This window comes from Bos indicus, chromosome 15 (genome assembly GCF_029378745.1).
Source record: "Bos indicus isolate NIAB-ARS_2022 breed Sahiwal x Tharparkar chromosome 15, NIAB-ARS_B.indTharparkar_mat_pri_1.0, whole genome shotgun sequence".
Classification (NCBI taxonomy): Eukaryota; Metazoa; Chordata; class Mammalia; order Artiodactyla; family Bovidae; genus Bos; species Bos indicus.
The window spans coordinates 82,086,449-82,100,422 of record NC_091774.1 but is presented as its reverse complement, the minus strand read 5'-3'; the positions used below and the strand labels follow the sequence as shown (position 1 = coordinate 82,100,422).

At 40.9% G+C, this 13,974-nt stretch overlaps 1 protein-coding gene and 1 pseudogene across 1 annotated transcript; both read left to right on the top strand.

The window, feature by feature from the left end:
• The first annotated feature begins 4,757 nt into the window (after positions 1-4,757).
• On the top strand, positions 4,758-5,708 carry LOC109569155 (olfactory receptor 5B2-like). The gene has a single exon (XM_019974457.2). It carries the CDS (start codon positions 4,761-4,763, stop codon positions 5,706-5,708), a length of 948 nt encoding a protein of 315 aa, XP_019830016.2. The 5' UTR covers positions 4,758-4,760.
• Positions 5,709-12,738: 7,030 nt separating this feature from the next.
• Positions 12,739-13,772, top strand: LOC109569154 (olfactory receptor 5B17-like; annotated as a pseudogene).
• Positions 13,773-13,974: the final 202 nt, after the last annotated feature.

Here is a 13,974-nt window from a genome sequence, read left to right as displayed (position 1 = left end):
AGAGAAATTATATGGCTCATACATAGACTGAACATATTCTAGCAGCAAAAATAAGCCCTCATTGTAAGAGCTGGTACTCTACACAGACAAAATGATTGCCATGGGTTTGTAGATAGGGTACCACTAGCCTATACAAGAGGGTAACTCCAGATCGAAAGAAGCCTATCTTCCTAGAGATCTAAACCAAAATTTTAAATTATCAGTATTAAAGTTGATTTAATTCCCATCTTTCTTCTCCCTGTGCCATATCTGTGTGTTCACTGCAAACCCATAAAAGAAATCAATTTATTGTCAGCCTCCTAACACTTGCAGTAGCCTGATCTTTGGCTAGAATATTTAAAAGAAGGAAAGGTGAAAAAGGAAAATGTTTTGTCCATAAAAACAAAATAAAATTTTAGTAGAGACTCTGATTCTAGGAAAGATTAAAGGCAGGAGGAGAAGGAGATGACAGAGGATGAGATGGTTGGATAGTATAACTGACTCAATAGACATGAGTTTGAGCAAGCTCCCGGAGTTGGTGATGGACAGGGAAGCCTGGTGTGCAGCAGTCCATGGGGTCACAAAGAGCTGGACACAACTGAGCGACTGAAGTGAACTGAACTGAAAGTTCAAGTCTCAACAGTCACAGTAAATTAAATGGATTAAATCTGCTGTTCATGTACATAAATTACATCTTAATAAAATATGGGGGGGGATGACATGAGTTTCTGAAAAATGCATCCGTGTGCTCCTCGACATACCAAGCTATGTCCCTGTGGGCAGTTGAATTGTTTCTTCCCCAGATAAGTGAGGAAAGAAAAATTGACTGCTCTCATAGGACACCTGCTCCCCCAAGAGCAATGTACCTTTATAATTTTCTCCTGGCTCCCATTTATTAGTCTCTAAAATCTTATGATGACTCCACATGGCATTAGTTTTTAAAGGCTAGACTGAGCAGAGGCCATTTGTTCACTATTTATTTAGGTGAATGCTAATACATTTTAGTCAACACATTGGCCTTTCCTTAAGCTATTTATAGAGAGTCTTTAAAGATAGCAGGGGAAATGCCCTATGGTAAAAATTCTATTAATTCTTGTTTAAAGGAAGAGGTCTAAGGTCTTTTATAGACCAACTCTCATTTACTCTTTTTTTTTAAATTTAAATTTATTTATTTTAATTGGAGGCTGCTGCTGCTAAGTCGCTTCAGTCGTGTCCAACTCTATGCGACCCCATAGACGGCACCCCACCAGGCTCCCCCGTCCCTGGGATTCTCCAGGCAAGAACACTGGAGTGGGTTGCCATTTCCTTCTCCAATGCATGAAAGTGAAAAGTGAAAGTGAAGTCGCTCAGTCATGTCTGACTGTTAGTGACCCCATGGACTGCACCCTATCAGGCTTCTCCATCCATGGGATTTTCCAGGCAAAAGTACTGGAGTGGGGTGCCATTGCCTTCTCTGAATTGGAGGCTAATTACTTTATAATATTGTATTGTTTTGCCATACATCAACATGAATCTGCCACGGGTGTACACGTGCTCCCCATCCTGAACCCCCCTACCACCTCCCTCCCCGTACCATCCCTCTGGGTCATCCCAGTGCACCAGCCCCAAGCATCCTGTATCCTGCATCGAACCTGGACTGGTGATCCGTTTCTTATATGATATTTACATGTTTCAATGCATTCATTTGCTCTTTATAGGTGAAATATTGCAAAGTATGTGGGAGTGACAATTTTATTATTTCTTTTTTAAATACCGTAAATAAAAAGGCTGATCTTGGCAGAAGATAAAGAACTCTTACAAATACTCAGAAAAACCCACTAGATGTGAGACTTGAACTCAAGCTTCCTAGCTCCATATTAATTATCTTTTCTTCATTTCTTTATGATTCAGGGACATTGGAACTTTTGAAGCAGATAGTGAGAGACAATCTCCCCAAATAATTTTGAGGATGACTTCTGACTTCAGATTCATATTTCAAGATTGCCTTTTCCTTTTCTCAAAGAACATGGTAAGCTCCTATATTCAATATTCATTTTTAGCGAAAAATGCAATTCATGCAGAAGCAGTCACACATTTTATGAGTTTCTGAGCTCATATCTGGCTCTTTGAATACTTTTCTGAAATCATCATATGGATCTAGTATTTAAATGTAAAAATATTTCAATCAGGAGGTAGTACAGTAATATTTAGGATATGTCAAGCTGCTTTCCTTCAGAGACTGAGCAAAAACCTAGATTAAATGATGCTCTGATTGAATGGGTCATAAACACATGTTGTTTTTCCATGCCATACCCTCCTCCAGGGGATCTTAGGAGCTTATATGGACATGGATATGAATATGTATGCACAAACTCTCCTTCTCCTGTCTAATCTCCTATCTCTCCATCCATCCATTCATCACCCAGTCATCCATCCACTATCCTCTATATTTCTATCTATCTGCCTGCCCACTTGTCTGATTTCTGTCTAGCTGATAGATAAACTAGCACATAAGCATTATGTCAGAGCTGTCACTAATCCCCATAAATGTGATTTGGGAATGGATTCATTCTACATATATGACTTTGGACAAGTTAATACTTCTTTTTGCATGTCTGTTGATTAATAGACACAACTAGGAATTTGGCCACATGATCTATGAAGACACCTCAGATTCAATAATCTCTAATTCTATAGATAATTTATCTATTGCATACTTTTTCATTCCCATTGTAGCAGTCTAAATAATGGCTCCCAAATATGCCCATATTCTAACACTAGAAAGTGTGTTTATGTTCTCTAATGTGGTGACAAGTATTATGTGCATGTGACTAAATTGTGAATTTTAAGAAGCCATTACTTTACTGGATTGTCCTTTTGGGCCCAATAAGAATTGACCTGTCATCATAAAACATAGCAAATGCTAAACAAAAAATTACAGCTTATACTATGATTTGAGTGATGTGTTTATACACAAATACAATCAATTCAGACACATGAAGGATTGTGTGGAAGGACCAGGAAGAAAACAATAACAAGCAGTAGTTACCAGAAAATGCATGCCCTCGAAAGACTTAGTGTACAAATTAATTGACTTAAAGCATTTGTCTTGCTCTTGACCAATCTGCAAGGTTAAAGTCAATGCCACAGACATGAATTTTCAGCCCTCAGCATCTGCAATCCAGCTAAAAGTTGACAGTAATGACTCTAAGAATGAGTCTAAGAAAGGAGTCATTCAACACAAGCTAAAGTGGGTATCAAACTAAAAAAAGTACTTAAAAGAAGTCTTGCAGATCCCTGGGTTCCTGCATAGAGTAGTTGACAAAGCCAATAATATAAGACAGGAAGACAGACTGGGAAACAGTGTAAAAAAAGAAAAGAAAAGAAAAGAAAGAAAGAAAGGTCCAAGTGGACATAGTGTATGAAAAAAGTAGAAATCAAAAATAAAACTACAATACTTAAAAACCCATCCATGCCTTAAAGCCCTGCATGTTGTCACCAACCTTTTCTAAATCAATAGGCTCCATCATTCTATCTTAATTATAAGATTATAGATAGCACTCATCAAGATTGCACTGAACACCCACATTATATGAATTGTTTGTCATGATTATTCCATTTAACTCTCACAAGAATTCTGAAGTAGATTCCAATATCACTTTCATTTTATTGATAGATAAAAAGAGCTTCAGGAAACTTAGTTTAGGACAAAGGTCTCCCAGGTAGTCAATGGTAGGGTTTATATGGGAATACATGTGCCTGTCTCCTCAGAACCCAATATCTTACCTTCTCTTTAGCCCTTATTTTGCAGGTTGTATTTGTCTCTAATGCTGCATGTATCTTACTGCATCTATGCACATATTTGTGACTTACTCTAGTGTGTCATCCCAAGCATAAAACTTGGTGGAATGGATACCATAATCAAATGTAAATTGAATGACAGTAAAACCAACTCAAATTCATTAATGTTGTTTACTTTGGAAACCATTCTGATGGCTCTAAAGCATTGCTGTCTCTTAATAGCCATGTAAACTTGAATCAATTACTCAATCTCTCTGTTGCCATGTTACTTATATATAAATAGTCATAACAACTATCAATTTAATAAGAATAATGAGAGTATTGGGGAAGGCAATGGCACCCTACTCCAGTACTCTTGCCTGGAAAAATCCCATGGATGGAGAAGCCTAGTAGGCTGCAGTCCATGGAGTTGCTAAGAGTTGGACATGACTGAACGACTTCACTTTCACTTTTCACTTTCATGCAATGAAAGTGACTTAGCAGCAATGAGAGTATTAAATAAATACACGTGAGCACTATAAAAGCATAAGCTCGTGGGCTGCTAATTCACTTCAGTCGTGTCTGACTCTTTGCAACCCCATCAACTGTAGCCTGTCAGGCTACATGTCCATGGAATTCTCCAGGCAAGAATACTGGAGTGGGTTGCCATGCCCTTCTCCAGGGGATCTTCTGCCCCCAGAGATCCAAGCGGCATCTCTTACCTCTTATGCATTGGCAGGCAGGTTCTTTACCAGTAGCTCCACCTCTTGGGAGACTCAAAAATCTGATTTAGAGATCAATGCATTCCAGGCATATAACCTTCCAAGCTCATTATCCCTTCCTGTAACTCAGATTATTCATATAGAAAATTTACATGTTGGAAAGGTGTCCGTGAAGAATCTTCTCTGTGAATCCTATTGTAATAAATAATGCTTGTGCGTTTCAATTTCTGTGCAACTCTTCTTTCTGCATCACTCTCTCCCTAATTTTCATTACAAGAGCATCTTGTGATTCTCAAATCCATGAAGAATAGCACAGAGGTAACCGATTTCATCCTGCTCGGACTCACAGATGACCCACAGCTGCAGATTCCTCTCTTTATAATCCTCACCTTCATTTACCTCCTCACTCTGATTGGGAACCTGGGGATGACCACGTTGATCCTGCTGGACTCTCGTCTCCACACTCCTATGTATTTTTTCCTCTGTAACCTGTCTCTGGTGGACTTTTGTTACTCCTCCACTGTCACTCCAAAAGCAATGGCTGGGCTCCTAAAAGCAGACAAAGTCATCTCCTACCATGCATGTGCTGCTCAGATGTTCTTTTTTATAGTCTTTGCCACTGTGGAAAGTTATCTCTTGGCCTCAATGGCTTATGACCGCTACGCAGCAGTGTGCAAGCCCCTACATTACACCACCTCCATGACGAAAAATAGGTGTGCTTGTCTTGTCTTAGGCTCTTATGCATGTGGTGTTCTGAATGCTTCTGTCAACACTGGAGACATGTTCAGTCTCTCTTTCTGTGGGTCCAACGTGATCCATCACTTTTTCTGTGATGTCCCAGCAGTCATGACTCTCTCTTGCTCTGAGAAACGCATCAGTGAAATGATTCTTGTCCTTGTCTCAAGCTTCAATGTCTTCTTTGCGCTTTTTGTAATCTTGATTTCCTACCTGTTCATATTTATGACAATTTTGAAGGTGCACTCACAAGAGGGGTACCAGAAGGCTCTGTCTACCTGCACTTCTCACCTCACTACTGTTTCCATATTTTATGGGACTGTCATCGTCATGTATGTACAGCCCAGCTCCAGCCACTCCATGGACACAGACAAAATCACATCCGTGTTCTATACAATGCTCATCCCCATGCTGAACCCCGTGGTCTACAGCCTGAGGAACAGAGAAGTCAAGGGTGCATTTAACAAAGCTGCTGAGAAGGTGAAAGTTTCTCTAGATTTTCTCTTCATGTAGGTAGAGTCTACAAAAGCTATTTTACCCCTTTGAATCTGCTCCATGCAATGACTCAAATGACAATGGCCATTTGGGATGGTAGGATACAGATTTTGTCTCATATTTTTTCTCTCTTTAGTTGAGGAATAGTTCCAACCATTTAAAATGCAGACAAAATGTAATAATAGCTTTTAATGAAGTATGTGCTTTTGTTGATGTATTTTATCTAGAGCTAAATAATTCTAGCAGCTTAATAAACCAATGCTTCAGTCATTACCGAGTGATTTGGAAAGAAAAAGCACATTCATGTGAAATTTACCAAAGGTAAATAGCCCTATTAGAATACAAGGATGCACAGGATTCACTCATTTTTACTCTTATGGGCACTAACTCTTCACTTTTTTTTTTTTTTTGAAAATTTCACTGAAAATAATAATAATGCTACCCATTTGGGGGCAATAAATGTTTTGAAATTGTTAATGCCACTCTGTCATTTATGTTCTAGTCAGCTATCTCATATCTTAGCAATATTCAGCTCATTCACTCTGCTTCATTCACACTGATTTCTACCAAATCTGGACCACTCCAAACTTGCCCTTGTCTCAGCTTCTTTGCACTGATGCTTCCACTGCATGGAATACACTTCCACTCATTTAAGATTTCTAGTTAAATTTTACCCACCCTGGAGATCATAGAGGCTTGCCGTGAGTTACTTATAAAATAGTCACTTCCCTCCCATGGACTGTTTTTCCTAAGCCTGCTCTCTCATCTCCATAGTCATTATCAACATGTAGCTCTTATATTTATTTACTCACCTGTTCATCTCTTTTTCTCAACTTAAATGGAAAATCTCTTTGAGCAGTAGCTTAACCTGGTTATTGCACTGGAAATAAAGCTTTGAAACTTGATTTTTAAATTATTTTATTGAGCATGATGACAACTCCAGAAATTCCAAATTATACTAAAAAAAAGCAAGCTGCAAAAACTTTAAGGGGAGAATTCACCAATATCCACTTGACAAAGACCCCAATTTCTTGCACCCGCTAACATTCAATAATCCTTGTTCTTTTGAAATTCTTCAAATTGCTTGCTCACTTGCAGCCAACCAATCACTGACAATGTACCTGAAGATCTCTCCCACTTCTAAAAACCGTATCTTAATAAAATGCTTGTATTCATACACTGACTCAGTATTTATTCATTTTACTCCACAAGTTGTGTGGCACGGCCAAAAAACCCCATGGATTTATTTCTGACAGTTCTGGAGGCCAAATGTCAAAGGTCGGCTTCATTGGGGTGAATTATGGTATGTCTGCAGAGGTTCCAGGGAACAACCTGTCCTCCTATGTTGCATCTCCAGGTACTTGCAAGCATGCCTTGGCATGTATCTGTATCTATGCCATCCCTGCCTTTGTAGTCACATTAGGTTTCTCCCCGTCAGTTCAGTTCAGTTCAGTTCAGTCGCTCAGTCGTGTCTGACTCTTTGCGACCCCATGAATAGCAGCACACCAGGCCTCCCTGTCCATCACCAACTCCCGGAGTTCACTCAGACTCACGTCCATCGAGTTGGTGATGCCACACAGCCACCTCATCCTCTGTCGTCCCCTTCTCCTCCTGCCCCCAATCCCTCCCAGCATCAGAGTCTTTTCCAATGAGTCAACTCTTTGCATGAAGTGGCCAAAGTACTGGAGTTTCAGCTTTAGCATCATTCCTTCCAAAGAACACCCAGGGCTGATCTCCTTTAGAATGGACTGGTTGGATCTCCCCTTACTGCCTAATTTCATCTGCTTCCATCTCTTAGTTGATATGAAATGTAACATTAAATTTAACTACTTTGAAGTGTACAGATTAGTGGCATTTAGTACATTCACAGTGTTGTACAACCATCACATCTGTCTGGTTCCAATGTATTTTTCACTCACAAAGAAGACTTTGTACCCACTTGGCAGTAACTCCTCCTTCCTTTGCGTCCCTCAGACTTTAACCAATAATTGGCTTTCAGCTGATTTACTTACGGGGGAGCCTGGTGGGCTGCCATCTATGGGGTCGCACAGAGTCGGACACGACTGAAGTGACTTAGCAGCAGCAGCAGCAGCAGTAGCAGTAGCAGCTATATCATATCAATGAAATGATACAGTATGTGACTATTATGGATCAAAAGATTGCACCCTTTTCTGAGATTTTTTTGATGTGGACAGTTTTTAAAGTTTTTATTGAATTTGTTACAATATTGCTTCTGTTTTATGTTTAGATTTTCTGGCTGAGAGGCAGGTGGAATCCTAGCTCCCAGACCAGAGATCGAAATCACACCCCTTGCACTGGAAAGTTATACCGCAATCGCTGGCCTGTCAGGGACGTCCCAGTGGTTGTCCTCTTGAGTCTCCCTTGAGAAACAGCTAGAAATGGACATGAAATAAAACCAAAATACAAATTTTAAAACCAGTTTAGTATCAAGTGCTGGCAAAGAAGTTAAGCAATTGTAATGCACTGGTGGGAAGAAGTGCAAAATGTTAGTACAACCTTAGAAAACAGTTTGACAGTTTCCACTCAATTAAATGTATACTTATCGTCTACCCGGGCACTAGTGGTAAAAAATCCACCTGCCAATGCAGGAGACACAAGGTTTGATCCCTGCATCAGGAAGATCCTGTGAAGTAGGAAATGGCAATCCACTCCAGTATTCTTGCTTGGAAAGTCCCATGGGCAGAGGATGCTGGTGGGCTACAGTCCATGGGGCCATAAAGAGTCAGACATGACTGACCAACTTAGCACATTATCTAACCAACAAATCTAACTCACATATATTTACCCCAATGAAAGTAACACCTATGCTCATACAAGTTTAGATGCTTTTCCTTTTTTAATCTCCAGACATTAGAACCAACCCAAAAGCACTTCAAATGAGAAAGGAATAACAATCTGCAGTTTCCATATAATGGAATACCATCTAGCAATAAGAAATATTTCTTAATTGATATATTGTGGGTTGAATTGTGTGCGTAAAATTTATATGTTGAAGACCTAATCCCAGGACCTCAGGAATTGATCTTGTTGAAAATAGGGTCATTAGAGATATAATTAGTTAAGATACGGTCATACCAAAGCAGAGTGTGCTCCTAGATCAATGTGACTGGTATGCTTACCAAAAGAGAAAATTTGGACACACACACACACATAGACTCATACACACAGAAAGAGAACACACGTGAAAATGAAGATGGAGATCAGGATGAGGCAGCAAAAGTCAAGGAACACCAAACAAAGATTGTCATCAAATACTCCCCAGTCACTAAGAAAAACATAAAGCATCTTTTCCCTTTCAGCCTTCAGAAGGAACAGCAGAATCAACTCTGCTGACACCTCAGTTTCAGATTTCTGAAATGTGACACAAGCAATTTCTGTTACTTGTGCCATCCAGTTTCTGGTAGTTTTTTAATGGCATCTTTAGAGAATTCATGGGCTTCCCTCATAGCTCACTCGGTAAAGCATCTGCCTGCAATGCAGGAGACCAGGGTTCCGTTCCTGGGTCAGGAAGATCCCCTGGAGAAAGAAATGGCAACCCACTCCAGTATTCTTGCCTGGAGAATCCCATGGAAAGAAGAGCCTGGTGGGCTACAATCCATGAGGTCGCAAAGAGTTGGACACGACGTAGCAACTAAAAGAGAAAGAGAGAGGAAATTCATACAGGTAACCACATGGATATGGATACAATATGGATAAGTCTCAAATACACCATGCTAACTGAATAAAGCCACAGTCAAAGTCAACCTACACTAAGGTTCTGTTTAAATGACATGACACTCTTGCAGAGGCAAAACAATATGGAGAGAAAATAGAGGTCACCCCAGACATTGGGCAGAAACAGTGGAGTACAAAGACAGTCCAAGTGTTTGTTTAGAAGATGGGCCTCTTCTATATCATGGTTATGTCAGTGGGTGCATGATCTTATAAAACTGACCAAGCTGAGAATCTGTGCACATTGCTGTTTGTGAATTATAATTTAATCTAAAAGTAGGAGGAAAATAAACAGCAAGTAATACGAAAGCATGTGTGCACCTTCAACCTATCCAGCTAGATCCCCACAGGCAATGTTTCTGCTAGGTTTTCGGCTAGGAAAGACGGATGAGAGCTGTAGAGATCCTCACTGGGGGAGAGGGGGGCAATCCCCAAACAGCTCCATGTCTCTGTAACTTTCTCCCGATTCCTAGGAATTAGCCTCTAAAACCCCAACATGACTCAATGTGATATCATTTTAGAGGGACTAGACTATGTGCTGAGACTCTCTGGTCATCATTCATTCATTTGAGTGTTAATAGTTGTTAGTATCGGAGAAGGCAATGGCACCCCACTCCAGTACTTTTGCCTGGAAAATCCCATGGATGGAGGAGCCTGGTGGGCTGCAGTCCATGGGATCGAGAAGAGTCAGACACGACTGAGCAATTTCACTTTCACTTTTCATTTTCATGCATTGGAGAAGGAAATGGCAACCCACTCCAGTGTTCTTGCCTGGAGAATCCCAGGGACCTGGAAGCCTGGTGGGCTGCCATCTATGGGGTCGCACAGAGTCGGACACGACTGAAGCGACTTAGCAGCAGCAGCAGTTGTTAGTATACACAGCGCTTTTTCTCCTACCCCCAAATCCTGACCTTAAGATTTGCTATGCATCTCCAATCATGGCCAGGAAAACATTTCAAAATGAAAATATACTGGTAGACTTTTAAATGATCACTCCTCAGTGACATGCTTTATAGAGCTTCCCAAGTTTGCTATTTACAGACACTAATCCTTGAATGATGTGAGAGAGGTCATTGTATTCTGTTTTGCAGATAAGAAGGTAAGAGACTCCTCCAAGGGTACTCAAGGAGTGCCTGGCAGATTTAGGTTCCTGGCTCCAAGTCATGTTTTCTCCTCCTGCTTACTTGCCTTAGAGCCTTGGAAACTTTTGACCATTGACCAATAGAGAACATGTCTAAGAGTATGTATGCATTATTCCACAGCTGAATTTCTGATTTCAGACTCAGTGTTCAGGATTGGCTGACCCTTCTTTTCCAACAACAACGTAAGTTTCTATATTCCATATACACTTTGAGTAACAAGGATAATTCATGCAAAAGCAATGGGACAGCTATACCTACTATGAGTTATTTAAGAACAGAAATAGATTTTTTGGATATTTTCCAAATCAGTGACATAACAAAATTTCAAAATATACTTCTGAAACATTATCATGCTGCTCTCCTCAAAGAGATTAGTGGGGAAAAAGTGGATAGGTAATGCTCTGATCAGTTCAGTTCAGTCACTCAGTCGTGTCCAACTCTTTGCGACCCCGTGGACCACAGCACACCAGGCCTCCCTGTCCATCACCAAGTCCCGGAGTTTACTCAAACTCTGTCCATTGAGTCAGTGATGTCATCCAATCATCTCATCCTCTGCCGTCCCCTTCTCCTCCCACCTTCAATCTTTCCCAGCATCAGGGTCTTTTCCAAGGAGTCAGTTCTTCGCATCAGGAGGCCAAAATATTGAGCTTCAGGTTCAGCATCAGTCCTTCCAATGAATATTCAGGACTGATTTCCTTTAGGATGGACTGGTTGGATCTCCTTGCAGTCCAAGGGACTCTCAAGAGTCTTCTCCAACACCACAGTTCAAAAGCATCAGTTCTTCAGCACTCAGCTCTCTTTATGGTCCAGCTCTCACATCCATACATGACCACTGGAAAAGCCATAGCTTTGACTAGATGGACATCTGTTGGAAAAGTAATGTCTCTCCTTTTTAATGTACTGTCTAGTTGGTCATAGCTTTTCTTCCAAGGAGAAAATGTCTTAATTTCATGGCTGCAGTCACCATTTGCAGTGATTTTGGAGCCCAAGAAAACAAAGTCTCTGTTTCCACTGTTTCCCCATCTATTTCCCATGAAGTGATGGGACTGGATGCCATGATCTTCATTTTTTGAATGCTGAGTTTTAAGCCAGCTTTTTCACTCTCCACTTTCACTTTCATCAAGAGGCTCTTTAGTTCTTCTTCACTTTCTGCCATAAGGGTGGTGTCATCTGCATATCTGAGGTTATTGATATTTCTCCTGGCAATCTTGATTCCAGTTTGTGCTTCTTCCAGCCTGGCATTTCACATGAATACTCTGCATATAAGTTAAATAAGCAGGGTGACAATATCCAGCCATGGCGTACTCCTTTTCCTGTTGGGAACCAGTCTGTTGTTCCATGTCCAGTTCTAACTGTTGCTTCTTGATTTGCATACAGATTTCTCAGGAAGCAGGTCAGGTGGTCTGGTATTCCCATCTCTTAAAGAATTTTCCACAGTTTGTGGTGATCCACAGTCAAAGACTTTGTCTTAGTCAATAAGACAGAAATAGATGTTTTTCTGGAACTCTCTTGCTTTTTCAATGATCCAGTGGATGTTGGCAATTTGATCTCTGGTTCCTCTGCCTTTTCTAAATCCAGCTTGAACATCTGGAGGTTATCAGTTCACATACTGTTGAAGCCTGGTTTGGAGAATTTTGAGCATTACCTTGCTAGCATGTGAGATGAGTGCAATTGTGTGGTAGTTTGAGCATTCTTTGGCATTGTCTTTCTTTGTGATTGGAATGAAGAGACTAAAGAACTCATTTATAGTTGAGTCTTGTTTTTCACCACCCATGTTTCTCAAACAAACATGTGCTGTATGCTTAGTCATTCAGTTGTGTCTGACCGTTTGCTACCCCATGGACTGTAGCCGTCCAGGCTTCTCTGTCTGTGGAATTCTCCAGTCAGGAATACTGGAGTGGGTTGCCATGCCCTCCTCCAGGGGATCTTCCCAACCCAGGGATCAAACCCAGGTCTCCCAAATTGCAGGCAGATTTTTTACTGACTGAGCCACCAGGGAAGCCCCACGCAAACATGGAGGCAATCATTTCACTTTAATTCTAATATTAAACCTAAGATAATCAGACTCTGCTCAATATCTGGCATTTTACTCACAGTTTTTTTATACATTTTATCTTGTTTAATTCTTACAATAATACCTTGAGTTCTGTCTCATTAGTATTTTCATATTGTAGATGAAGAATCTGTGGGTCAGGCTCAGTGATTTCCAGGTAGTGAATGGTAGGGCTGTGGAGCTGCAAAGTGAATTAAGATCAATTCAGTTTATAGCATCCTTGGAAAACAGTACAGAAGTGACTGAGTTCATCCTGCCGGAACTAAACAACGCCCCAGAGCTGCAGGGCCCCCTCTTTATAACGTTCACTCTCATTTATCTCATCAGTGTGGTTGGAAACCTGGGAACGACCCAGTTGATTCTCTTGGGTTGTCGTCTCCACACTCCCATGTACTTTTCCCTCAGTAACCTGTCTCTGGCGGGCTTCGGCTACTCTGCAGCTGTCAATCACAAAGTCATAGCTGAATCCTTGTAGGAGACAAGGTCATCTCCTGCAACGTGTGTGCTGCTCAGATGTTCTTTCTTTCAGCCTTTGCCACTGTGGAAAATGCACTCTTGGCTTCCATGGCCTACAACCGCTTCACAGCAGTGTGTAGACCCCTACATTACACCACCATAATGGCGACAAGCCGGTGTGCACGCCTTGCCGTCGGCTCCTGCGTTTATGGTTTCCCGAATGCCTCCATCCGTGTCAGGGACACATTCAGTCTCTCTTTCTGTACGTCCAAACTAATCCATCACTTTTTCTGTGATGCTCCAGCAGTCATGACTCTCTCCTGTTCTGATAGACACATTAGTGAACTGCTTCTTATTGTTGTGGCAAGTTTCAATATCCTTTTTTGCCCTCCTAGTTATCTTGATTTCCTACCTGTTCATATGTGTCACCATCCTGAAGATGCACTCGGCTTAGGGATACCTGAAGGCTTTATCCACCTGCCCGTCTCACCTCACCACAGCCTCCATCTTCACAGGACCGTCATCTTCATATACTCCCAGCCCAGCTCCAGTCGTTCCATCCACGCAGAAAAATGGCGTCCGTGTTCAGAAGTCATCCCCGTGCTGAATCCTGTGGTCTACAGCCTAAGAAATAAAGTCAAGAGTGCTTTCAAGAAAGCTACTGAGAAGGCAAAATTACCTCTAAGTTTCATCTCTTAAAGATATAGAGTTGACAATAACCTACATCTTTTCTGTCAGAGCATCTCCATGCATTAAATCATATTTTACTGCTCACACTGCATTAAAATTACTGAGATAACCTTTCTTCCCAAAACCTGTCTCTTAGAAAAAAGAAAATAATATGTCCAGATAAGTAATATCTGAATGAGGATGGCCAAAGGAGACTATGAATTTTTTTAGA